Source organism: Melanotaenia boesemani, chromosome 2 (assembly GCF_017639745.1).
Source record: "Melanotaenia boesemani isolate fMelBoe1 chromosome 2, fMelBoe1.pri, whole genome shotgun sequence".
In the NCBI taxonomy this organism is placed as follows: domain Eukaryota; kingdom Metazoa; phylum Chordata; class Actinopteri; order Atheriniformes; family Melanotaeniidae; genus Melanotaenia; species Melanotaenia boesemani.
This window is the reverse complement of record NC_055683.1, coordinates 28,926,361-28,953,218: the sequence shown is the minus strand read 5'-3', so window position 1 is coordinate 28,953,218 and position 26,858 is coordinate 28,926,361. Positions and strand designations below refer to the sequence as shown.

The 26,858-nt window shown below is 39.5% G+C and overlaps 2 protein-coding genes across 8 annotated transcripts; one reads left to right on the top strand and one right to left on the bottom strand.

Moving 5' to 3' along the window:
- Positions 1 to 809: 809 nt before the first annotated feature.
- On the bottom strand, positions 810 to 26,858 carry LOC121648210 (dedicator of cytokinesis protein 7-like). 7 transcript variants are annotated; one of them, XM_041998216.1, is made up of 50 exons: positions 26,690 to 26,858; positions 24,834 to 24,921; positions 24,314 to 24,495; positions 24,036 to 24,104; positions 23,758 to 23,884; positions 23,148 to 23,360; positions 22,328 to 22,413; positions 22,110 to 22,176; positions 21,702 to 21,851; positions 21,516 to 21,596; positions 21,157 to 21,313; positions 20,923 to 21,053; positions 18,640 to 18,733; positions 18,369 to 18,531; positions 15,705 to 15,822; positions 15,044 to 15,114; positions 14,822 to 14,960; positions 14,598 to 14,699; positions 14,401 to 14,487; positions 12,210 to 12,441; positions 11,919 to 12,083; positions 11,613 to 11,785; positions 10,819 to 10,920; positions 10,310 to 10,396; positions 9,912 to 10,007; positions 9,648 to 9,788; positions 9,210 to 9,323; positions 8,939 to 9,109; positions 8,653 to 8,792; positions 8,352 to 8,521; positions 8,089 to 8,240; positions 7,597 to 7,779; positions 7,228 to 7,354; positions 7,052 to 7,136; positions 6,753 to 6,849; positions 6,503 to 6,637; positions 6,061 to 6,213; positions 5,734 to 5,892; positions 5,540 to 5,640; positions 5,263 to 5,455; positions 4,980 to 5,123; positions 4,711 to 4,842; positions 4,587 to 4,601; positions 3,929 to 4,054; positions 3,755 to 3,844; positions 3,436 to 3,672; positions 3,214 to 3,357; positions 2,928 to 3,034; positions 2,651 to 2,824; positions 810 to 2,095 (listed from the first exon to the last, which is right to left on the bottom strand). In XM_041998216.1, exons 1-50 carry the CDS (start codon positions 26,737 to 26,739, stop codon positions 2,053 to 2,055), a joined length of 6,363 nt encoding a protein of 2,120 aa, XP_041854150.1. In that variant the 5' UTR covers positions 26,740 to 26,858; the 3' UTR covers positions 810 to 2,052. The 7 variants fall into 7 exon arrangements, with proteins under 7 accessions (XP_041854150.1, XP_041854158.1, XP_041854167.1 ...); XM_041998224.1 differs by having other exon boundaries at positions 11,613 to 11,782; XM_041998233.1 differs by having other exon boundaries at positions 24,317 to 24,495.
- angptl8 (angiopoietin like 8) lies at positions 16,468 to 18,102 on the top strand. Its single transcript, XM_041998267.1, has 4 exons — positions 16,468 to 16,935; positions 17,294 to 17,443; positions 17,550 to 17,660; positions 17,755 to 18,102. The coding sequence occupies exons 1-4, from the start codon at positions 16,630 to 16,632 to the stop codon at positions 17,770 to 17,772; spliced, it is 585 nt and encodes a 194-aa protein (XP_041854201.1). The 5' UTR covers positions 16,468 to 16,629; the 3' UTR covers positions 17,773 to 18,102.

The window sequence follows — 26,858 nt, the reverse complement described above, 5'->3', positions numbered from 1 at the left end:
TAAGTATTGGAGCATGTGATGTGGTGTGTTTATGAGTTTGAATGCACTTGCTATATACTGAAAAACTAAATTGAATTAGGAGTGGGGTGGTGGTGAGTGAGACACATAGAAATACATTTTAAAAGTAAGACTTGTTTGTGTTTAACACATGTTAAGAGACTGATACGGGCAACATGAGCTTAACGACAATTGGCCCGCATATGGCATGGACAGATCTGGGCCACATATACCAAATCATATTTGGGCCACATATGGCATGCCATGGTATAAACAGAGCCATCATTGCCAGACCTGGCAGGGACTAACACAAAAACCATATGTTGTTTCAAGTGATGTCAAGGAACTGTACCTCCTCAAGACATTTTAAAATCTATATTCATACCCTGTAAATATTTGTTATATATGTACATACAATATATTTTAAAGTTGCATTGAGTTCTGGTGTGAAAAGATTAATCCACATATTTAAATTTTAAACTTGATATGTTGACTTGTTTTGCTCAAGTTTAAATACAGAATAATTACAAAACAGTCACAGAAACATAGTTCAACTTAACATTATGGTAAATACCTTTCATATGAACTCTTAATAGAAAACATGAATATTTAAGTTGTACTTTAGTTGCTTACCATATCATAATGTAATACTGTACAGAAGGTACAGAATAACATAAGAATGATGAAAAAATATTTGTTTACAGAAAGCAACACTCACTAATTGGTAAACATACAGCAGTGACAAACATAATGCATGTTAATTATACAACTCAGTGTTACAGTTGTATAGCTTCACAAATAAAAGCAGGAAGTGTAGGAAGAGATATTTATTGGAAGAGACAGTAAATAAATAAAAATCTAATTGGTAGAAAAGCAGTTCCTTGGCTAGTTTACTTGTTACAGTGTTAATATGCCACAGCTTGTTTTACAATAGTGCAATTTAACAGATACAGTAGTAGAAAAAGGCTACATTAAATGCAAACTTTCAACAAGCAGTGGTGAACTTACACAACACATATGGAGTGCTTTTTGACAGCAGTTAAGGTTTAAAAAAAATCAACATTGCCTAACCAGGGAAACCATATTCAGTTATCACACCGTACTGCATCTTGATAGTAGATGCAGCACTTTGAACAGTTTATGTGGGTGAAGGAGACAGCGTGGCGAAAGGCAGTGCTTCTGTGATAAACATCTGATGTGGCTGCAGTGCATTACAAGAGAAATTTCACAGTTTAAAAAAAAAAACACCTTTAAAACAGGCCATCCTGTTGTTTTTCTTTATGTACAAGCCCAGAGGCCTGAGTTTACACAGGATGAGCCCACCGACTCTATATTGAATTCTGAAAACAAGATGTGCAGATAAATGTGACAACTTGAGAAGGAAGGAATGCAAGTTATTTGGTCTGTTGACAGCAAAAGAAAAATCTTATAGCAATGTCTGGCAGTGACTACCACTAGGAATGGTTTAGAAAAATATCCCTTACAAATAATAAAGGACATGACTAAACAGACCGCCTGCTGCCTCTGTAAACGCAAAAAGAAAACTGTTCAACTTCTCAATGATTTGGATACAAAATGTTTGGTAGCTTTTGTCTGTTAAAAAAATTAAGAATTAAAGCCTGATCAAACTTCAAGAGATTACTCTGGGTTGCCACTGAGTAATTACTTTGGAAAGCTTTTTTATCCTTTTATAATTCTGGCATCTTAAGAGCCTCCTTCCAAATAACAATGTTTACAGAGCAGATAACCTTCCAGTATAAACAGCTGAGACTTCTCTCCTACAGAGGTGTGGGACTGGTGGAGACGGGGGAAATGGTTCATCAGGAAAAGAAGTGACAACTAGCCGTGTGTGTTTGCATGTGTGTGGGTGGGTGGGGTTGAAGACATAACTGGGTGGCTGGGCAGGCGAAGGGGGTAAAATAACGAGGAAGAGGATGGTGCGTGTGCTTGTGACAGTTGGTGTGCCGGGTAGTGGGGGGAGGGGGAACAGACGGGATGGGATGGTGCTAATTTCTAAAGCTTGTTGCCGTGTGTTCTTTTTCAGTCATCTGCACCTCAACAGTCGACCTTGCGAAGACTGGACCTGCTGTAGGAGTTCCTGTAAGAGAGAAAAATAGATGGTGTTAATGAATACAATGAATTTTGTGACACATGAAGGATTTGTGTACACTTAATTAATATGAGGTGTAACAACTTTTTAAAAAGGTTTTTTTAAAAGAAAGAACACAGCAAAGGTTTATTAGCAAAATACAAAGTCATTAAAGTCAACTTAGTTTAGAGGGTCAAACTATCTCTCAATTTTTAATTTTTCTGGCAGGTGCCATTGTCTCTGGTTCTGTTTCTGATTTTAGATAAACAGTCCACTGACCCTCGTGTACACACACCGAGCTGCAGCCAAAATGAAATGATGACAACTCAAAACATATGGTGAGCATTTCCTAAATCAAGCAGGCTTCAGTTCTTAAAGAAGTGCACCCCTTTTTATCAAGGAATCTAAAATTAAAAAGTGTTTTTGCATGCCCTTTCACTAGTGTATGAGTCTTTAGCTGGCAGTGTGATAAAGTTTTGTATTATGTTACAGTTCAAGAAGCAGAATGAGCTCATTTGCGTGTCCCTGTGTGTAGGCGTGTGTGCGTTTAATGTCTCAAGTTACCGTTGTGTTTGCAGAGTCTGAGCTGGCAGGGTTTTGTACAGCTGGGGGATCTTGCGGTTGATTAGAGGACCCAGAGCTTCTTTCAGTTTATTGTAGTTTCGCTCCAGCTCTCTGTGGTACTCCTTCTGGTCTGGTCCAATCAGAGCCTTATTCTTCCTTAGGGCATCCTCACACCTGCATGGAAAATAACAACAAAAAAAAAAAGACGCACACAGTTGGGATTTGCTTTTGTTGTTTGCACAGCAGTCTGTGTGTGAGTTGTGGAGTGTGTCATCACCTCTTAGTGAAGTCTTTAAAGCACAGGCGCAGTTTGTTGTGATGGCGAAACAGCTTTGGGTCATGAGGAATGTCAGAGAGAAAGACCTGCGCCACCTCAAGGGGGCCCTGTGAGGGGGAGGAACTGTTACATATTTGCTGAGGAATGTCTATCTTTACTTCAAACACTGCCAAAAAGCCAAATTTTAATGGGACTAATTCTCCAGAGGACGACTGGCTTTAGAGACATTAAATATATTTTGATTATTAATACTTTGCATCAGAAATTGCAAATGCCAATAAGGCACCTGGTTAACAGTAGTTCCCACACAGCCCTGCAGCACCATTTGCAGCATCTTAGGGTCTGCAGGATCCTGGTTTGTGGCAAATGCGAGCTCCTGAGTCTTCTTCTGCATGTCTTCAATTGCCACCTCCATGGGGACAAGAATAATCTGCAGGACCAGATAGAACAATATGACAACATGCACTACACTTATTTAACATGTGATCCCACTAAAGAACATGTCTACCTCCTCCTTGTGGGTAACATTGATGCGTGTCTTTATGTAGGGGAAGGCGTGAGATGTTGTCAAGATGGTTTTCCGTTTGTACTGCTCATGCAGGTCGCCATGGGCACGGCCATCCAGAGTGAAGGGAGTACAGTACATGAAGGTACGCAGGTTGTAGTTCTTGTCAAAGTAGGTGATTCTTTCCTTCAACTCGTATGTGTCAAAGTAGGGCTCAACGTAGGTGATCTGGAGGTAGGCCTGTAACAATAAGCACTAAAGTTAGAAACTTTAAAACTTGTACAGGTTTTTCTAGTAGCAACAAACAAACACGTTATATTACCTTACTGGGATCCAGTTTGCTTTTGTCCACTGGGTTGGAGTCCTTAATAATTTCAACCACATCATCCCCAAACTTCACTGAGTAGAACTCCTGAACAACAAAGGGATTAATCTTTGGAGGTTTCTCTTAAATCACTAATGGCACCTTCATTAGTATCGTAATAAATCATCATGCCTCAAGTCTGTGGGAGATTTCAGCTAACTTGGTGATTGAAGGCTCCTTGTAGACAAACTCCTGCTCATCCAAGTCTCCAAACTGGCAGCCATAGAAACCCACTCGGAAGTAGGTGCCAAACATTCTCTAAACTCTATGAGGGGGATGAAAATGAAAGAAACTGAATTAATTGAAATCAACTGGCAGAATTAGAGAAAATAAAAAGAAAAAAAAAGAAAGAAGAATGTAATAAAGTTGATAGTGTATTAATATCTCTGGACTTATTAAATAGCTTTTGAAAACTACAACATGCTTTTATTTAACACTTGAAAATGTTAAAAAGAATATACATTTTGTTAGATATGAATAGATAACATTTTTAGTAACAGAAGAACTGTTGTATAAAAGAAGGGAAAATAAATATGTAAACTGAGAGTTTCTTTGCACCGTAGTAGAGAAAAAAGTGGATGGTGTCCTAATATATACAAAACATCCATGTAGAATTGTGACGGCATGTTTTGTATTACTCACCGGTGACATGTCATTTACACAGGAATTGAGGAAAACAAATACCCCAAAGCAGTGGAAGGAAAGAAAAATATTGTCAACACAAAACAGAAATTACTGCATAATTCGTTTTACCTTGTACTATTTTTAATATGTCAGATGAGCTTGTTACCTCCCATCCTGAACTCTGAAAATGTTGAGAAATAAGAAGACACATATAAGATGGAAAACAGTAAAATGTACAATTTTTCATAACCACAAAACTCTTTATCAGCCGGTGATCAAACTGAACTAACTTGGTTGTAGACTTTGTTGAAGGCATCTTGTAGTTTCCCATGGACTGTAGCCAGCTTTTTGAAATCCCTGTTAGCTTCATGGATGGGCAGCAGTATCTTGTACACTTCATTAATGGCCTCATACATAGCAGCCTGCGGTCACAGGATAATGGAACATTTCTACAGTCACCACTGAATCACATAACTGTCTTTCAGCCATGCTAATGCTCTAGCTTGTGCTGTGCTAGTATGTCGTCTGTGACCATGTAGTCAGAGAACGTGAAAGTTACCATGTTAAAAGAGGCAGCTGCCTGCTCCAGAAGGCCCACCAGGCCAGACTCGCTGAAATACTTTCCAGCACAAATGCCTTCCTCCTCGGGAGACAGGACGTCATCGGATACTGCTGACTCCTCCAATATGTTGGATGAAATATGCTGTGAAAAAAATTAACAAGTATGAATGAACAAAATAGCAAAAAAAAAACAAAAAAAAAAAACTGTTAAATCTTTTAATTTGTTCATGTGAAATGTTTGTCTGTAGAATGGGTATCCAAATGAAACTGCAAGCACCAACCTGAAATGTGACACAGCCAATGGGCAGGTAGCGGCAATCCTCCAGCATGTTGAGGTATTCTGCCACCAGTGCTGCACTGTGGACCAGACAATGGGCCGCCTCAGCGTGATTTCCTCTCTCAGAGTGCTTCCCTGCCATGTTCTGCAGCCACGTCAGGCGCAGATCAGGAGAATTCTGGTAGCCCTTGGCAATCCTGAAGCAGAAAAGGAGAGAACAATTTAGGTTTCATGCAAAACACTATTTTTGTTTACTAGCTTCATACTGGACATGGCTATACCTGTACATGAGGTCAATTAGCATTTCAGGATCCTGCTGATGCTCTTTCATCTTCACAGTGTCAGTTAGAATCATATGCAAGTTGAACACCAGATCCTGGACCTGCAGGTTTAATAGAACATACACCATTTTGTTTAGTCTTTTTCCATTTGAGTGGCTTAAAAACTGGACGTTATGAAAACAGCAAAGTTATACCTGCTCTGGGAAAGGTGTGTCACGTAGCTCTACATCCACTTCAGCATATGTCAAGATTGTCTTTAATGATCGACGAAGATGCTCTTCATTAAAGTTTTGTGACGTTCCCACCAGGGAGGACAGAGACATTGTGACCTGCATCTTAACTCGTGCAAAGTTCTGATTAAAGACCAGAAAAAAAGTTGCCATTGTGACTTAAAAAAATAGAGTTTGTAATCAAAACGTGTAGAGCCTGAGTAAGCCATGAAGATCAATTTCTATGCTATTCTTTTTTATAGTAACAATAAAAAAAACAACAACAAAATGCAAAGCAGTGTTTTAACCTACGTTTCCAATCTCAAAGTTTTGCCTCATGAGCAGGTAAAGGGAAGCAGAGGCGTGACTTCTGACAGAAGCAACACTGCTGCTGCAGTGACGCAGGAGGCGCAGGCAAAGGTCTGCACAAAGTTCTGTGTCTTCTTCAAACAACATCTCAGGAAACTGCACATAAAAATAGACCCTTTTCATTAATACAGTTTGGTCTTTACACTAAAATATTGTTCATGATTAACATCATTTTACGCTGGTTACTTTATCTTATTTATTTGTTTGCAGAATTTAAAAAAAAACTGTCAAAAATAAGACACACACATTATTTTCTTTGTTTCTACTCTAAATGGCTGTACATTATGTAAATGGAGGAATTTAAATTTGGAAGTTTTTTTACATAAGGATGATTAACCAACTGCAGACCTGGAGACACCTGAAGACAAAGAGAAACTGTTCCTACCTTGAAAACTAGAGCTCTCTGTGTAGTGAAGCAATGCTGCAGAAAGAGGGCGCTCTGGTTGCCTGCCATGCTGTGGAGAAGCACTCGCAGCACCCCACCTAGAACACTCTCTTTCAATTCAGATGCAACCACAGTCTAAAAGAGGAGAGGGACACAATAAACTACAGAAAGGAATTTCTATATGAAGGAAGTGCACCGCAAGTAGAGAAACGAGAAAAGTGCAGTACATTTTTTCAAATGTTATTTTTACCTTTACTACAATTTCCAATGTGTCCAGTACTATCAAAGATGCTTCAGTAGCCAAGTTTCCATCCACCACAGACTCCTGTTCCACCTCAGCTTTAGTCCTGAAAGTGTTATTTTACAGTCATTAGGATTACATTTAAACTCCGTGTACATGAGGATGCAGAATATTACACAAAAGTTTGCATATAATTTCAATTCTAATTTGGGAATCTGTTAGCAATATTGTGTATTACATGGACATGTTAAGTATTCAGCTTAAAACTTCTGCAGTTAGCATTGATGTAATTACTGTGAAGGTCATACTTGTCAACTCTGTCTGCATTTTGTCTCCAATGAGTGACGTTCTTTCTCCATCTGACATTCTCCTGGATGCCATAAGGACTCCTTTCTGTAAGAGTAAATTAATTAACCAGAAAAGTCACATTTCTGAAACAAAAATATGACAAAAACAAACAATATGGTGTACTAATTCTACTTACCTCTGCAGCGGCGAACCATCTCCTGACGGGCTCCAATAGTTCCCAGTATGGCTTCTTCCAGGCGGGCCTTCATGTCCTGAGACTTTTTAAATGTCAAGCTGTTGATCCTCTCCAGAGTCTTTTTCCCCTATAAATCCCAGCAACCAGCATAAGACTTAAAAAATGTGTCAATTCAGTAAAAGCTGCAGTAAAAGACTGTGGGAGGGGGTGTATGTGTGTGTGTGTGAGAGAGAAAGGGGGTGACCTGTCCTCCCTAAGGAGACTGTGTGATGAATTACAGTGATTATGAAATTAAATGAAATGAATAACAAAGCATTTTTTATTTAATTACATATTATCAAACTATGTAACAGTTTATTATATTAGTACCTTGTATTCAAAGCAGGAAACGCAGAGATGCAGCAGATCAAGCAAGCGATTGATCTGAAGTACAGACAAATCAGACACCCATCGCTCTAGGAGACTTGCATCTGCATTCTTCATCACCCACAGGAAACACACCAGCAGAGTCCTGCTGCACTCGGCAGACAGGGAGCTGGTTTGGCGCCCAGCCTGGTGAGGACAAACACACAAACTCAGAGCCAATCTTTTAATCTGCTTCAGAATATAACAAAAAGGCTGTATTAAGAAAATTATTTGTTTTTAAAAATGGACAAAGAGCCACCTACAGGCAGAGATTGGCTAAGATACTTCAGAAAAGAACAACATGGGAAAAAACATTGAAATGCTTTTCAAGTGAGTATTTTTAAGGAGTGATCGTCTATCAAACTAAAGGAGATGCCTCCTACACAGAGGCCGATGAGTGACCCGTGAGTCTGTAGGGCCCAGGGGAGCAGTCCGACCCTTGCTGCTATCACTTACCACTGAGGGGATTGCAAATGGGCTGGTTTTGGCATGAGGCAAAGGGGAGCCAGCAATTGCCATGGCAACAGACTGACTGATAGTGTTGCCACTGTCTGGGTCAGCATCATCGGTGTAGGCGGATGCATGACGGACCCAAGTAGGTGAAGAGTCTACAAAGAAATAAAAAAAAAGCACATTCAGATATTTTCTATTCCTGCCAAAAAATAGATATATTATAGCATTTAACAAATCTATATTAGCTGCAAAGATTTTCTGCTGACCACAGAAGTCGTGGAGATGATGCAAAGTCTCCATGACGATGGGGATGAGAGGCAGGTAGAGCTGAGCAATGTGGGCTCTGACCTGAGGGTCTCTATAACGGGGGTCTGCATCATGGCTGCACAGCAGGGAGTGTACAGCACTGATGGCTTTTTTATGAAGGAAGAAAACCCTAGAGATAAAAAAAAAAAAAGTTGCAGTCTTTTTTTCTTTATTGTGTAAATTTCATGTATACTGATAAAGGCTTTTGATTAGTTTCCTTTTAGGAATTCTTAAAACAAAATACTTAAGACATGAACACACCCTTCACCATCAGGATCAAGTATGAGAGAGAGCTCAGTAAGCACCAGTCCAGACAGGAAGTGCTGCTGACGAAAAGGGACGGAGAGCTCAAACATCGTGGCCACACCCTGGTCTTGCACCATACTGGAAAATGCTGAACTCTAGAAGAGAAATTTCAGTCAAATCTATGCAATCTAAATGCCTTGTGGGAACAAAAGTTTTCAAAATATGTCTTTCTGTTAATAAATACAATAAACTACAACAAATCTAAATCAGTTTTATTCCATTTTCCACCTTGCTCCTGTACCTGAGAGGTGGTGGAGGAAGTGGAAGGTGAGGGGGATGCTGGAGGGCTCAGCGTTGAGCAGGGCAGGTTGAGGATGACATAATGTTCATGGCTGCAGACGATACGAATGAAGTCCATCCTCAGGGCATTTAGAGAGCTGGGGTTTTGTGTTGTGTGGAGCTTGTTAGCAATCTGTTAAGCACACAAGTTTGTGGAAAAATATCAAAAGTGAGGAGGGAGTAATGGGGTGTTTGAAATCACAGGAAAAAATAAGAGGGAGGTAAATGTGCACCTGTTTGTAGTAGGAGCGAATGAGGCTGAACACAAAGCCCCGATCCATGAGAGACAGCAGGTCATTCAGGAAGAAGGCCAGACTGCTATTTAACCTCTCTACAAGCTCCACATCCTGAGAGAGACGCAGAGGGATGTCAAGGGGAAAACCAAGATGACGATTATTTCCAAAAAGTGATTAATTATGATAAGAAACACTTTGGAAGACAGACATGATTTACTTTATTTTATGTCAAATTCTACCGACAATGATTATTTGTTACAACAAATAAAGTAACTTCCTATTAGACAAGAAAAATTGGTACGACTCGATTTTTGTTCTTCAGTATACTCAAATCACAGTTAATAAAAAGAATGGTGGGAACTTTTCTCGTAGACTTCAAACTTCCATATGAAAGAAGGTAAGTAACAATTTGGTGTAGCCTTGATGTATCTGTACCTTGTGATACCGGCTGACAATGTCTGCACTGATGGCACATACAAGCGCATTTATGTCATCAACAAAGCGGTCTGGGAAACGCTGACGCCTCGGAATGTCCAATTTAGACATCAGGAATAAGTGATGAGCCATGCTCTTCATCTGCAGGTGTGAGGAGAAAAAGGAAATTATGAAACTGTTGACCAGTTATAACCAGTATGAGTTTGCTATATTAGCAATTGAGAGAGACATAAATTTATTCCAAAAAAAAGATAAAATACCAACCATGAGCTGGAAGAAAAACCAAGACTGCTGCAGTGCCGCTTCCCTCACAGTGCTGGTACTGACCACCCACTGCAATCCCAGCTCCTCGTGGAGCAACTGGACATGAACCAAAACAGCTAGATTTAGCTCACATGAGGACACCTTTTCATGAACCAGATTAGCTATTAAAAGAAATGTGATGGTTTGTTTTTACTTAACAGTCATGACGTGTAAAATTTGTTCTGTTAAGGTCTAAGTGCGGTGGCCTGATAGCGCTTCAATGTCAGACATAGATGTTAAAATGCGATGAATGATGATGAATGTTAATGACACTGAAAGGTTCTGAATGTGCGGGAATCAATGTGATAGTTTTACACAAAGAATGCCATTGAGTTTGTTACAGTATATTTCAGTTTTACCTTCTTGGTAATCTGCCTTGTGGGAACTGAAAACAAGGCCACGCTGTCCAGAAAGGCAGACATGCGATTGCAGCTGAGGTCGCTTGCCTGACATGAATTGATGGTGAGGTGAACACACAAACATGAGGAAAGCGATGTGAAAAAACTGGTGAATGGGAATGATCGAGTGGCCAGAGAATTCACCATGAACTCCCATGATTGAAAGGCTCGTAAGAAACCTAACAAGCCCCAGGCAGAGCTTCTGTCAACTGAGCACAACACATACTGCCTGCTAGGCAGTAGAGAGAAAATGTATTTGGAATAATGCAGCAGATGTAGTCATTGATTTAAAAAAAAAAAAAAAGGAGGTGACATGTAGGATGAGGTTAGTAGACAAAGAAGCAGACGGACTCAAAACAACCCAGAGAAGTGGGATAGGAAATTACCCATGAGAGTTGATCAGAGACTATGCAAGATAAAGGTAATGAAGGAGGTGGAGGTGAGGGCGAGGAGGAGGAAGGATTTGGCACCTGCTTAAGCTCACAGCTGGAGTTGAGGTTCCGGCGTAGCACAGATCTGGAGCCCCCAGGGGCATAAGCAGAATTTACCCAGGAGTGGGAGCGATCAATACCCTGCCATAAGCCACCGGACACACAAACAAAACACACACAAACATTGTGGCAAGAGGCAAGGACACAGTAAGTAAAGGGAGGGCAATAACCATAGAAGATATTACTTGAGGGGGAAAAAAATAAGGGCATAAAATGTAAAGTGGAAAAGGAAGTGGGTTGTGGGAGAGCAAGGAACTGGGGGAACTATAAGAAACACAAGGGACAGAGGAACAAAGCATAATTGCATTGACTAAGCAGTCTCAGTCATCTTGAGTTTATTGAATCTGTTGTGAAGAGTAAAGACACCATCAAAATACCTGGTTAAAGGGAAATCTGACATAGCACGAGGAGTTAAAGAATCAATGCATCACTATATTATGAAATTCAGTTAACATTTTCTTTTACAACAATGTTTATGATAAAAAAAAAATCTACACATATACATAAATCTATACACTGAATAATGTTTCTTTAAAAAGGCAACACCTGACCATGAGAACACAAGTCCAAACCAAGATATCAGAGCAGATTTCACAGAAAATATTAAAAAGCGACTGCATGTCATTACAGACAGTATTGATTAGGCTAACTATTTAGAAGTTTGTCATTTTTTAAAGAACTTGTAATAAAAGTAATAATAATAATAATAATAAGCATAATAATAATAATAATAATAATAATAATAATAATAATAATAATAATAAGCAACTCACCTTGCTTCCTATGATTCTTTGGACCTCCTCGTCAGGGGAAATTGGTGTGCTAGCCAGATCAGGGTTGGAGTTGCTAATACTCTTGGAACGGGACAGGTGTAGGCTGCTTGGGCGGGCCGTTGCCCTGGATAAGGTAGCATACTGCATTGGCATGTCATAAGACTGAGTACCTGCTATTCAGAAGGGAGAAACACAGATGAGAAAATAAACGGATATCCGGTAAAGTGGTTGTTGTCTGTGGTCGTATCAAAAACCAATTTTGCTGCCTTTTACAAACAGGCTGTCCCGTTTAGTCTGGTTACACACCTGCTGGGGGCATAGCAGGTTCGGCAGTGGGCAGACGGAAGCAGTAATGGATGTAAGATGCCAGCAGGCTGTTGCGGCCATGCTGGTCTTGGTTCCCTTCCAGGTTTTTGTGGATCTGGTTGACCAACAGAGCCATAGCTTCAAAAGCAGCTCGTCCAAGGTTTACTTTAGATAATTAAGAAATGAGACAGATTTTAACATTTCAGCTAGTAAATTGGCATCAATTTGGGTGCAAGACAAGAACTTTTCTGGTCTCTAAAGTATAAGTTAGATTTTTAAAAGTGTCCTCACCAATTTGGCCTGCAATGACTGGAGGGTAGACGATGAGTTGAATGAGTTTGTTGAGCAGCTGATGCAAAAACCTGACGCAGGTATCCAGCAGGGCCCCTCTCAGTGCTGCTATACTGGCCTTCAGCTCTCCCTCCATGTTAGCCTCAGTTATGATGACATCTTTAAGACGGAAAGGGAAGGAGTACTCCTCAAGCACATACACCAGAGTGAAGAATTTATCCAGGTGGGGGTCCTAGGGGGGCAACCACAATACAGATTACCAGTGCCAGGTGAACTTGATCAATTTTGATTTGACAGAATAATTTGTTTGATTCCTTAAAAACTCAAAGCTATTTCTAACCCAATAATTTTCTATAGCTGATTTAGTTCTTAAGTTATCAGACACTTAGTTTTAGCATAAGCTAACCTGACATGTTTCGACTGTAGTCTTCTGTTTTCATCAGCGGTGTCACTTGATGGTGTGTGACATGTACAAATCAGCTGATGTTCATTGAGGCTGTGTGGACCTGTCAATCCGACTCAGAGTGACAGGCGGACACCACTCAAGCTGAAGTACACACCAGATGATAAATCCCTTAATGCACTAAACTCACTGCACATGACATCTCCCCGCTTCTTCATTTCGTTGCCACATCCACTTATTTCCTATTCCTTATCACCATTTACAGAAAAAAAGGAGGTTTCGCCATTGGGGGACCCCTTGTTAGCCATTATGTGCATCTTTTTTTTATGGAAGATCTAGAGAAAAAAAGCCATAATATTTGCACCTGAGCACTGCCGACCAACGTTATGGAAGTGGTACGTAGACGACATACTGGAAAAGGTCAAAGTGGAAAATATGCAGCAGATCACAGACCACCTCAATACCATGGACGACATGGAAAAGACATAAAAATCACACACACAGACGATGGCAGTATAAAAATAAGAATTCGCAGGAAACCAACACACACGGACCAGTATTTACTATGGACTTCAGAACATCCCACCAACTGAAAACAGAGGAGGATAGAAAAGAAGAATAAAAAATATTTAACCGACCAGGTGTCAGAATCCATAATGGGCAATAAGAAAGGGACATAAACAGGTGGAACGGAGAGAACAGAACAAACTGAATAAATAGAAACCAGACAGAAAAACAGAAAATAAAGAAATGGTCACATTACCATATATCAGAGCTATTACAGAAAACATACAGAGGGCAATGAACAAACACCACTTTAGCACGCCGGTTAAACCACACACAAAACTAAGACAACTCCTGGTGCACCCCAAAGACAAAATCGACCACAACAATAAATGCAACGTCATTTATGAAATACTGTGTCATTCATGCAACAAAACATACTTAGGAGAAACAGGACGCCCTTTTAACACACGCAAAAAAGAACATCAAAACTAATGTGAAAGACAAACTAAAGAAAGACAAACACGATCAAGAAAATAACAGCCACTACAAGAAAACATGAAATCAGCAGTAACGGACCACTGCAAACAGGTAAATCACATCATAGACTAGGAAATGCCAAAGTCATCCGCTCGGAGCACAAGCATTAGATCATGTAAGTAGTGGAGATCAGAAAGCAAACCCACACAGCCATGAACGGGATGAGGGGGCTTTCCTGCTTTCCCACACCTGGAACAACATCCTCCAGTGGCAAGCCATCAGCAGGGGGCAGACTCGACTTGTCGTTCGGATGAGCTGTATTGGCGGGTCGGCGCCACCTCAATGAACATCAGCTGATGTGTATGTCAGCTTGCGTGGTGTCGGCCTGTCACTCTGATGAGTTGGATTGACAGGTCGACACCGCCTCTTTGAACATGAGCTGACTTGTACACGTCACACACCAACCAGTGACACCTCTGATAAAAGACTACTGTTGAAACATGTCAGGTAGGCTTATGAGAAAAAACAAAGTGTCTGATAACATAAGAACTAAATCAGCTATCAAAGTTATTTCCGTCCAGATTTAATATATGATTTTCTAAATGTACAGAATTATAAAATTGCATGAGCTCCCAGCTCATACAGGGACTTGCATAAATATTTTACTACTTCAAAATGTAGATAAATATCTCTAGAACATCACTATAATTATGATAGTCTTGCCTGAAAAAAAGCTTATTACCACTAGGAGGAAAAAGCATATAGAAATAAAGAAGAATCTCTTTAAAAAGTATATTTGTGTACCTGAGTGTGAACTGAGGAGGCTGCTGTCACCTCGACATTGAACACTCCTTTGTGATTATCCACCCACTTCATGCCTGGTAGCTGAACCTGCCATAGAGATATTAAACATATTTAACACTCAGTCATATCGCAAAGGAATAAGTGACAGTGAGTGAATTGATGTTCAAAATCTCTAAAAAAAAAAAAAAAACACTCACATCAGGGGTGAGTACAGAGTAGCTGGGTGGAGGTTTTTCCACAGATACTGGCAGGCTGAAGGAGCCAGTGCGTAGTCGGCCATGCTGCATCAAAGGTATCCACTGCAGGCAGGAAGAAAGACAAGTGATCTCTTATAGATGGCAAGACAACAGAAAGAGCTACCATCCAAATGAGTGTGTGGGTGATGGTTCTAAATGTGAGCCAGCTCATGGAGTGCACTCACAGTGTAGCCCACAGGGGTCTCCAGAGAAATGTTCTGTTTGGTCTGGCAGCTGATGTGGTAAAAGGTGAACAACAGATGGTGGTTGTCTGTAAGATTGGCAGGAATCTTCATCTTCGTCTCCTCATAGAACTCAGGAGACCTTTTAAGCAAGAGTTAAACAATGTTGAAAGAAGATGTGAAAAACTGTTGGAAACACTTCAGAAAAAGACGACTGAACCTTACTTGTTGTGGTAGATGACGGGTGTATACGCTTCTTTCATGAACTCAGAACAACTTGACTTTCCAAAGATGACCTGGTCAAAAAGGCAGTGAATAATGGCAGTTTGCCGTAACCAAAACAGGGCACACATTTGGCATTATCATCGTAATTATAAGGTTCTTATTTGAAACAGTGTTTCTACAGTTAAATACAGTAAGTACACACACTGCTGTTTAAAGCGCTCCACAACAGAATACAAGCTCCTTTAACCGTACTGTGACATGATGGAAAGATTTCATGAGATCTTAATGCAAGATTGTTGTCATTCAGTGTCGGAAGTACCAATAAAGGATCTCCAAAATCAACTTGTAGACAGGCAGTGCTAGTAGCCCTGCTTCACAGCATCTTGATTTTCTCCGCCGGCGAGGTCGGCTGGTTAAGCCATCAAAATCGCGACGAGTTGCTTTAGACGGCCTCTTGAGAAAATCAGAATAGCTTTTGTCGATCAATAATAATTTTCTTTTCTTCATTTTCTTCTGATCCACCTCTTTATGTGACATTTTACCCAACTTTTAAAGATGATTCATGCGGATTGGTTAAGGAACAATATGCTAAAAGCCTCTACATAAATTACAATTTAACACAAATTACAAAAATAGGCCATTGTCCTTGACTGCGACTCACCGGTAAAGCTTGGCTGGGGTCCTCTCCTGCCATGAACTGAACCTTCACAGCTATGTTCCTCACTGAACCCTGACGACTGCTGAAGTTCAGACTTTGTGGGTAAACGTATAGCAGGTTCCTGACAAGTCAAATAAGCAAGACAGAAAGGGAAAAATGAGGATTTTAACTCACGAAAATCTACTAAATGGTAAATGAAATTTGCCTACTTTCTAAATCCTGTTAAATTGTAAACAATATAACATCCTAACAAACTATAAAATAACTTTGAAGTTTTAGCCTCAGAAAAAGACTACAAAGATTAGTTTAAATGTGGACATGGGAGGAGTGTGACCCAGTATTGGATGTACTTGCTAAAGGTTACCAGGTCTGGTCCAAGTCAAACATTAGAGGTAACTATGGTTTAAATTTTGAAACAGCAGATTTTATCGATATCCTAAAGGGCACTGACTCATCACACCATCGCAAAAAAGTAAAATATCTATAACAGTTAATGCACGTATTATGATATAGCTCATTACAGGGTATTATAGTTTATTTTTAAGACACATGGGTGCTACATGCATTAGTATACGTATGTAGCAAGAGTTTGGGACAAAATTAGAATCACATGGGTTAAGCTTTGAAAGGAGGTCACTGAAGCCAAGGTCATGCACCTGGTCTTTGATCGAACCACAGTTGAGCTAATATTTTACCACGGCATTGCATGTACAAATCCTATAAAAGGAGCACAATCCACCCTCCAGAATAATCATCTAGTGGCAGATGATACTTAGCTGTGTACTGCTAATATGCACATTTTACACGGTTCATTTCTAAGTTTGCAACAACTTTATTAAAATCTTTTTTTCTGAGCTGGCTTAAGTGCTGGGGAAAAAAAAATCGAAAACTTTCAAACAAAGTGATCTGAGTAACGACGTATATCAAAATGATCTGGGGCATGTGTCTGCTTTATCTGGCTGGGAGTTTAAGTGTCGTCAGTGCAAGCCCAATCAGAAAGACCAGCAAGATGGACGGCAAGGCTGCACCACAGGAAGAAGTCAATATACTGATGTATGGCGTCATACAATTAAGTGAATCGCTTAACCATGTTTATGAAACCACTGGAGCAAAGATGGAGAAAATCCAGCAGATTTTGAAAAGCCGTGAGGGGACTCTCCAAAAGCTGGGGACAGAGGCTGAGCAGGCAGCAGAGGTGGAGAAACAGATAAAAGAAGTGATTCAGTTGCTACAGGTAAGAAAACACAGAAATATGTAAACAAGGGTTTTCTTATGTGAAACTGAATAGACAAGACAGATAACGTAGGAACAAGATGCAGAAGTAGAGAAATGCTGAGGGTGTGTTAAGTAAGTCCTCATCAGATTAAACTTCTGCAGACATAACAAAGCAGGTCTTTGGAGATTTGCAAAAACACAACAATGTCAATACTATGTCTACAATAATGAATAGATTATGCTTTTTTCCCTTTATTTTAAGATGGAGTTTAATAGTGTTTAGAGAGCTGAATCTTTTTGTTTTGGGACAACAAGCTGCCAGCTGCACTTGGACTGCATTAGAGAAAGAATAATATAGGCTGATGCTCTTTTGATAGGTCCAGATGGCCACGCAACAGGCTCAGACCCAGATGACAAAAACCACGCTGAACAACATAGAGAAGGACGATATGCAACTGAAGACAAAAGTAAAGGAGCTGGAGATGCACATCAACAACTTTTTATCCATCGACATCAATGAGCTGAAGGTAACAGAAACATAAAACTATGTTACTCCAGCATGGTCACTGTTTTACTTTTTGTCATATCCGAACACCAGTCAATGGTTCACTTCAACTTTACTCATGTTTTTAGGAGAGAGCAGAGGAGCACTCCAGCGTTTTACAAAGTTTACAGCTCTTCACACAGTTTCAAAACCAGATCATTGAGACTGAGAACGAGCAGCTCTCCAAACTGCAACAGATGGTAAATTATGTATTTGAGATCTGGTCTATTTTTCAATTAATTTCAAATGGTAATACATATTCAACTTTGGTGTGTTTTTTTCCTCATCTTCCAGAGTGAAGCTATGGCATAACCAACCTAAAATGCACCACGGATTCACTACTGCTTTGGATGCAAAATGTCATCTTTATCTCAACTCCTTCAAGTCACTGCACTCCCTTCTTACCCTGCGATGCTGTAGATTACAGTTCCTTAAAAGTGTCATCATTTTGTCCTTTTGTAGAGGCTCATCTAGTTCTCATGTAAGATTTTCTTACCATTTATGCCTTAACATTGATGATACTTTCTTTTAAAATGAGCCATTCAAATTAAGTTGTTAAATTATTAGACAATTTTCAACCATTTGTTTTTTTGCCTTATTTTTAAAAACTTGCTGTATGTAGAAAACAATTTCACTTGTTTCTTTATTTATATATTATATTAAATAAATTATATATCATTCTAAGTAAATGAATATATTATATTAGTAAAATAATGTGTTTAAGTTTGGAATTTCTGCTGTAAAATCCTCCAGCCCTCTAAACTTAGAGGCAGAAACAAATGTGAGGAAAAAAAAGAAATCAATAATCACTCACACAGGGAGTGAGCATTGCATGCAACGACTGGGTGAACATTTGTTCTAAGGGTCAACCTGCAGTTTGTGTGTACTTTTGTTAGTTGAATGCTCACCTGTAGGTGGTGTGTGGTGTGTATACGTGACGAGCCGGGAACTCCAGCACCTCTTTGGTTGGGCGAACTCGTGGGTCTGGATAAGGCTTCACGTGAAGCAGTTCTGGCGACAGACAATAATGCGGAGAGTCTGGCGCTGGAGAAATGTCAATCTTCAACTGAGCTGAGGAACAAAAAAAGAAAAACTATCACAAATTATCCATAAATATTCAAACATTAATCCTAATAATATTACATAAATATCTTGACAATGAGAGTGTGTCATGTTTACCAGTGACGGGCCTCAGTCGTCGCAGAACAGAAGACGGTCTGCGCATGTCTGCCAGAAACTTATAGAGGTCCTCATCACTCAGTCTGTCCCCCTCCTTGGTAATAGACAGAAAAAAACATTTTGTACTCGTAGGATTGTGACAGTTCAGTCAGAAAACTCTCATCTATGGCCTTAATGTCAAGTTTAATGTCTTGGTCTCATGACTCACTACAAGGAAACGTTTCACAGCCTACTGGTGGATGTTGGGTTGACAATTATATATTTTTTAAATGTTGTCAACAATGAGCGGCCTATCATCAAAATAGCAAAAGAATAAGCAAAGCAGTGATAATCAAAGTTCACAGCCAAGACTCAAGATGTTGTGTTTCGTATGTCTTGCAGTGAGATGGCTATTCCAAAGAAGACTTTCTGACATGGTTTGCTTTATTTGTGTCAACTAAAAAGCATGGGGCAAAGACAGAGAAGTACTTACATATCTTTTACTATTAAGAATTGGGTGCTTTAAAATCAGGGAAAATTGTGGTTAAAAATCTGTATTTTACATTATCACAATAACTGATCTCAAAAATAAGAAAGTACATATCATGTTGGGGGAAATTTGTTTTTCTTTGAAGGTCAGCAGTAAGATTTAAAGATCAGTAAGAACTCTAACAACGAACCAGTGAAGGGAGGTGAGTCTAGCAGTGATGTTTTCAACAAGCTAGAGCTGTGGCTGAGCATATTTATATAATCAAGCATGGCTGACTATCTAATGGCAGAAATTATCACATAGAGCATGATCTTGAGCTGGCCATGAGGCAGTTTAAAGAAAACACCTATCTGAAAGATCAGCTGGTTGAGGAAGGTGATGTTATTCAGAATGATGGAAAATGTCCTGTTGAACATTATATAAGAGAAAGCTATAACCACAGTACCAAAGTCTTTGTTTAAAAGAACTAAAATCGATCAAAAGTTAGACCAAAACAGACAAAAAAAAACTGTATGTGCAGTGAATTACTCAGCTTATTGCGTTCTTTCTGCAGACTAAAACCGGAAACTGTTGAAAGCACTGCTGTTACTCATAGCAGATATCACTGTACTGAAATGGGTTACTTCAGATCCCTACATAAAAAACAGTTTGTAAGTATCTCTATAGTTACTTAGAAGACTGGAGATGCAAACTGAGTTATTTAAGTCCAGGAAGAATGGCATGGTGTGTGTGGTTTTAATGAGAATACTGAACTTCAAGGACCGGTTGTTCAAACATAATCTGATCGGATAGGATCAAATCTTGAAAATGGGTTGTTCATAAGGGAAATCCGGATTCCGAAATCGGCTTGGATCACGTAATCCAATCCTGGTTGTTATCTGGATAAAACCCTAAGTTTGGGTTGTTCAAAACATTTGAGCAGAATCTGGATAACTTTTATCCAAAAAAACAGGATTATCCTGATCTCAACTGAGGGTAGGATTACAAGGTGGACTTCAGGAAGAAACTGCGGTACAACCTAACAGCTGATCAAATAATAGAACTTTTTATTCGGTGCATATTTGTATTTTGCACCTGACTTGTTTAACCATTACAGGGATAAAGTGGTTAACATAGGGATAGGCTACCTATTAAGCCTTTCAGCATAGTAAAGCAAAAATAAAAACATGACATTATCATGTCCCCACAAAATAAACCCCCAAACAAATCCAATAACAAACACAAATAAAATATTTCAATTTTCATCAGAAAAGAACCTGTCAAAAAAATACATTTCTAACGACTGCATCCCTCACTACACGCCCTGTGCATCTGTCATTCTGACAGAATGCCAGAGGTTGATCCGGCACCTCAACTCGGGGCTCAGGTGCGTCATTAACATTGTCACAGAGAGGGACATTCCCCCTGGTCGCAATGTTATGCAGGACAATACATGCACATATTATGTTACCTGCTCCCGGTGGTTACACTCACAAGTAAACCATGCAAACCGTCTCTTCTACCTGTTGTTCTTCACATGGCCGGCAACGCAGGTTGATGTACATGCTGGAAATCTGGATTTGGTGATCCTGAAAAACGGGATTTTGGATCAGGGTGATCCAATCCTATTTTGCTTTAAACAACCGGGGTAAAAGTAAGCAGGATTACGTAATCCGCAGTCCCAAAAAAATGGGATTCCCAAATCCGGATAGCTTTTATCCAGATTAAATTCTTTGAACAACCGGCCCCAAAAGTTAAATGATCAAGATTTGGATTTTACGAACAACCATACCTACTAAATAAGTCATAGATGTTACTTCACCAGAAAGTCTGACCTGTTTGAAGAAGTTGGTTACAGTAAGGGTTGCTGGGCGAAAAGTGGCAAAGTTACACATCTCATCCCCAACACTCATCCTCTCCAACCCCTTCTTCTTTCTCTCATTCCAGGTTCCATGGCTCTTTCGCTCTAGCAGAAAGTCAAATCATGTCAAATTAGAGACGTTTGAGAGTGTAACTGAACATACAAGGTTACGAACTGAGAATATGAGACTGTTCAGGGTTAGCAGTACCAGAGTCAGAGTCTGGGTCGGATCGATCCAGACCTCCCACACTGCTGACAATGTTGACGAGGTGAATGGCTGTCCAGGCAAAAGGCATGCGAAAACGGCCAAGACGACTACAAGACTGCTCTGCCTGAAGTCGCAATTTTTCCAGCTTTTCCTTGTGCTGCAGTGGAACAACACAAGGCAAATAAGTTTAAAAGATACCAAGCTTGAACCTGAACTGGCATGTCAAAGATGTTGACAGATATTGCAGCTACCCAGACAGAATTGAGAAATTTGTGACCAGACAGTAAACGGTTCAATGTGCATGCTGGCTGCAAGCACAGAGCATTACAACAGCTCAGAACAGAGTTTGGCTCCATTACCTTGGAAGAATCTGATTCTTTCATCACCATGTAGGGTTCACAGCATTCACCAATATCTCCTTGCTGAAGGACTTTTTCCAACTGAAATAAAATTGATGGCCATAATTTGTCACACAAAATGTAATATTTATCACGCAGCTAAATTTACTCTTTATTTACATAATGTATTCCAAGTATTCTCTGTACCTTAATGACCAAGAAGATGTCGGCAGAAGGGTATGTAATGGAGAAAATGGCAGAACGGGCCATTGTGGATATAGCTATGTGTGGCGTATGAGGCTTAAGCAGTCCTTTCATCTGATCCGAGTTTAAGTCAAAGTAAAAATTCTCAGAGATCTGTTGGGGGAAAGATAAGTGGGAAACAGCAAAGGGAGGAGACCGGAAAGATGAGAATGGAAATGCACATCAAAGGATTTTAATTGAATTTTGACTCAGTGATCTCAACTGTAAAACCACTTAGACCTTTTTGAGACAAGGGAAATTCGATTAGTCAAGTATGAGCTCAGCATTACGTATGTTATTTCACTGAGAGTATGAGCACTGGTTTTAAGAACATTCATTTAAAAATGTATTAGACCACAGACAAAACTATACCTTTTTCTTTTCCTTAACATCATAAAGGGCAAGTGATCCAAATATCGGCTCAATTTCTATTTCAAATCTGAAAAAAAAAAACAAAAAAAAACAGTACACCCATTGTCAGATAAGGAAATTGGATAATAAAATGATGCATGTATAAAAATAACAATAATAATAATAATGAAGAGAATAAAGACATAAATGTCAGCTTTTATATTCCACATGATCCTCACTTCAGAGATAGACACTTGACCATGATTCTCTGACCACAATGTTCCTTGGGGACTTCTGGCACCGAGCATCTTTCTACTGCTTCATCCTGCCACAGAACACAAAGCCACACACCAACATAACATTTACATAGATGTCATGGTAACGTACTGGTAATGAAACAGCAATGTGTACACAGCCATAAAGGCAGTGAGATGGAGAGAGAGAAAGAGCACACATGGAAAAGAAAAACTATGGAACCAGTACTGCAGACATTATTAACTTTATGGTGACATAATGTTACCCTGAGCTGGACAAATTGCAACTACATGCTCAAACATTTCTGCCAGCGTCTTCTGCTGGTCAGTATATAGTAGAGTTTTGTTGAGACATTGTGTTTAATTCTGTGTGGTCAGTTCTGTAAATTCCTTTTCTTTTGGATTTCTGTAGAGGGCATTTCACCAACCAAATTTAAACTCTTAACAAATTAGAGCACAAACAATGGCTGCTGCTGCAGGACATCTAGAGTTTTGCATTTGTGTTTAGTTTTGACACGAGGTAAGGAAATATTTTATTATGACATAAGTTGATCACCATATTGACCTCATATATGAAATAATACAACTTTCAGGTAATATTAAGTTTGCATGCAACATGCTAAAGACGTTGGAAACAGAGTTTATACAGAAGTTTGACACAAATTTTAAAATCTCCATGTACTGATTGGATGAAGCATAATAAACATAACTGTTATAATCTGGTGATCATAAAATGTGAAAGATATTTACATGTGTGATTAAGACGTTTTTCTTTGTCAACTACACGTGTAAGTTTATAACAAACCTCATCAGGAGGGGGGTACAAGCCAAGGAGGTCACTGTGGCGCCCCTGCAGGCGTGCCTCGGTATTGTGAAGATCCATGTCCTCTGCAGCTGTTCTTTCCAGCACCGATGGGAACAGAGCATCTGGGGAAGAGTTCTTCAGGTCAAAGATGCTCGAAGCCCAGCTGCCCCGAGGAGTTTCATCAAGGCTTACTGACCGCCGCTTTGCATCATCCTGAATGAAACAAGATGTAGGGGGGAGATCATGTGCTTTTTGTTGCACAAGCATGTATTATAAGGAGAGTAGTATACCAGAGATCCTTTAAGGTTGTTACCCATTTAAAATAATTCACCTGGAGAATGAGTAATGGACAAGATAGATCTACTTATCCATTACATCATGGACAAGATAGATCTACTTATCCATTAAGGATGATGACCAGAATACAACTCATAAAGCTCTTCCCATCATTATTGCTGTCCATTATCACCATCTTTTTGTCCAGGCATGAAATGATGGAACTGCATTTTTTAAACTTTCTCTCCTAGCAACATTTAGCCTTACTTAAAATTGACTTATTGGCCATTAAGTGTTTACAGTAGAAAGTCCTTTGAACATCACTATCAGCAACCTGGTCATCCTGGCGCTCAGCAGCAGCAGCCTCATCCAGTTCAAATGTCTGTTTGATCAGCCCTCGCTGCCTCTCCCTTTGCCGCACAGAGTTGTGGGGGGTGTATACAGTACTGTAGCTTTGGTACCTACAGGAAACAGCAAAGACTTGTCAGAATAATCATGCACATGTCAGTTATGTGAAAAATGAATAAGGGAGAAGTGTTACACATCATTAAGAATTAACAACAGATGGAACCATGGGTTAATTCAGTTGGTAACCCCATTGCAATCACTTACTTTCTTTGAATGACAAGCCATTCATCTGTGTAGACTGCCAAGGCATCTCTCACTCTGGGATCCAAAGAGCTACATAGAAAAAAAACATATTAATAATTGAGTGAAGCATGTTTTTAATATTTATGTGCGTTCAGCTCAAAGAGAAAGGCTTTATTCTTCTCTCCAGTGGTATTTGTCCTCCATTACAGTAAATTTAAAGCTCTGTGTGTGGTAATATAAGAACCAAAAAGGGATATTGGGTAAAATTATAAGCACTGGCCAATGACAGCTGAACTTACTCCTCCTCCTCCTCAGGCAGAGGGGGCTCCAGTGTAGTGCATTCTTTATCCAGCTGGAGGAGCTCCAGATCATCCTGGGGAAACTCCATTAGCTGTCTGAGGGGGCCGGGCTCCACCCCTGGAGCGTGACTGCTCACATACTCCTCGAAATCCACAGGCTCAACCACCTCCGTCAGGGGCAACTGTCAGTCAGCATTAAACTGTTATGTACCCATAACTATGACATGAACATCATGGTAACAGTGTAATCTCATCATCTGGATCAGAAAGATTAACATAGCGCAGTACACTGCCATTATACTACACCAGTACAGATTGTATAGCATTCACACAATAACAAATCACAGACAATGAATAAAAGGTTAATTATATTAAAGCATTATTTCTCGTTTTATTTTCTGACCTATTATTTTAATTTTTTTTCAGAAAAAGTATTTTATTTATATGAAGGTTTGGGCATTTATCATCAAACTCAAGTTTAATAATGTAACTTTTCCATGTTGAATACAGTGTGACTCACAGGGTGGTTTGAGCCTCCTCGTTTCTTGGACAGTTGAGGTGATCCATAGTCTCTGGACACTTGTTTTCTGACCTCTGCAGCAACAGTTCTAAAATTAAAAAAACAACAACAAAAAAAAAAACAACTTGTCAGTCAAAAAGTAATTATTGGAAATTTAGCATAAAAAAATCATTTATCAGTTACTTGTCAAAATCCCTAGTGATACATCCAAATGAACATATTTGAGTGGATGCATGGATCTGAACTTACGATGCAAAATTAAAGCATTTCTTTAAGCTTCACTCACAGTGATGGTAATTACCAAGTTTTAGCATCTGATATTATTTAAGTGAATTACACATCCAGCTACACTTTCATGGTTCAGCTTATAAGTTGCAGACATAAATCCATTTGGTCTACATGGCCCTTTTCCTATCACATTGTTTCATCCTCTGCTACTCGTAAGGATGCTGAAGGGCAGCAGCTGCTCTGGATAGGAACACCGATATTGCAGAAAGGTGGCGAACTAGCTCCCGGGAACAGGCACAGAGCCAGATCTCTGTCGCTGACTAACAGCAAATGGTAGGCTTAAAGAAAGACAAAGCAGGAAAAAAAAATCCTCTCACAGAGAAACCAAGCAGCTGCTCCTTTAGATCCCAAAACTGTCTGTTTCTCTCATAGAAACAGCTGCAAAAGTTACAACATTTTCATCCTGACTACATTCTCAAGCTAAGGTCTTTGTTTTCTTTTCATTAAGAACTGCTGACACACAGAGGAAGACTTAGTACATTTACTAATGTTCAATAATGATATGGGCTTCTACAAAATCCGGATTTTATTTTTCATGTTACTTCATAAATGAGCTAGTATTACTGGAAAATACAAGCTGCAGTTCTGCAAATCCCAATTTAACAGGAAAAAGGAAAACTAACGACTGCAAAGGCAATAGCCAGAACAGCCTTTCCCACCCTTTCCTGCATCCGGCACAAAACAATGGTCTTGGACCCAGTGAAGGCAGGATCTGTGGAATGCAGCAGGAGAATGTGTTTATCCCTGTATGATATATTTTGATCCACTAAGTGATGCTAATCAGACCAAGGTTTAGAACATCAGTATCCAGGATTGTTTTATTGAAACAAAATTGTTAATGGGATGAGAACCGTTCATTTGCAGGGCATTGACAAAAATTAAACTAGTTTGTTTTCATAAACAGAGACGTTACTTGGCATTACTTAAAGAAAGTATTATGAAGGTATGACAACTTGTTACAAAAAATACAGCAACCTGGACTAACTAAGACTGGTCAAGCCAGCTATAATAGCACTTTACTATAATAGTCTTTTGACTGGAAGTATTTGAACTAAAGTTATGTAATTTCAAGTGAGTGAATGGATACATACCTTAACTACTTCTCCGGGAATCTAATAGGCACTTAGCCTGAAATGAGTAATACTTGATGTCCAGTCAGTATAACACTTTGTCTTTTAAAATAGCGAAGTACCAGTTTAAAAACTCATTGTTTCTACAAGTTCACAAAAGAACAAAACAACTTTACTCGATTTTACGTATTAATACACCCTAATAACAAACTACAATCCTAGAGGAGCCTTGAAAATAGCAAGTGGTTATTGACAATAGTGCTCTAACGTTCATATCTGATAAACAGTTTTATTAAAGTCACACAAGTGTCGGAGACCAGTCGCGAGAACATAGTTTCCTTCTTTGCAGCGCTGCTTCACTACAGTAGAATACACCTGTTTTCGCGCTGAAGTGTATTTGGTACCTTTCAAGTCCTAGCATACTTGCTATGCGGTCTCTCACGCGCTGCAAACTGGGCGACTGTAGCTGTTAAACAATAACTTCTGTTAGTGTCTCACCGGTTGATTTTATGAGCAAAGGCCCTCCTATCGCTCGACGTCGATGTCATGTTTTCTCTCCATGAAAAGAAAGTCTTCGCGGTCAAACTTAAAGTATTATCTTGTCGTGGTTTCTATCGGTCCCTTCTTGTGTTGGGATGCAGACCGCTTCCTTCTCAACACTAGGACC

Excerpts from the sequence above, each read along its gene's own strand:
- LOC121648210 (XM_041998216.1), bottom strand. The coding sequence starts at position 26,739 with ATGACATCGACGTCGAGCGATAGGAGGGCCTTTGCTCATAAAATCAAC. Across the intron at positions 8,522-8,652 it reads CTTGATCCTGATGGTGAAGG|GGTTTTCTTCCTTCATAAAA; the intron begins GTGTGTTCATGT and ends TTTTATCTCTAG. Across the intron at positions 5,456-5,539 it reads CTAATTGACCTCATGTACAG|GATTGCCAAGGGCTACCAGA; the intron begins GTATAGCCATGT and ends TTTCTGCTTCAG.
- angptl8 (XM_041998267.1), top strand. The coding sequence starts at position 16,630 with ATGATCTGGGGCATGTGTCTGCTTTATCTGGCTGGGAGTTTAAGTGTC. Across the intron at positions 16,936-17,293 it reads AAGTGATTCAGTTGCTACAG|GTCCAGATGGCCACGCAACA; the intron begins GTAAGAAAACAC and ends CTCTTTTGATAG. Across the intron at positions 17,444-17,549 it reads TCGACATCAATGAGCTGAAG|GAGAGAGCAGAGGAGCACTC; the intron begins GTAACAGAAACA and ends TCATGTTTTTAG.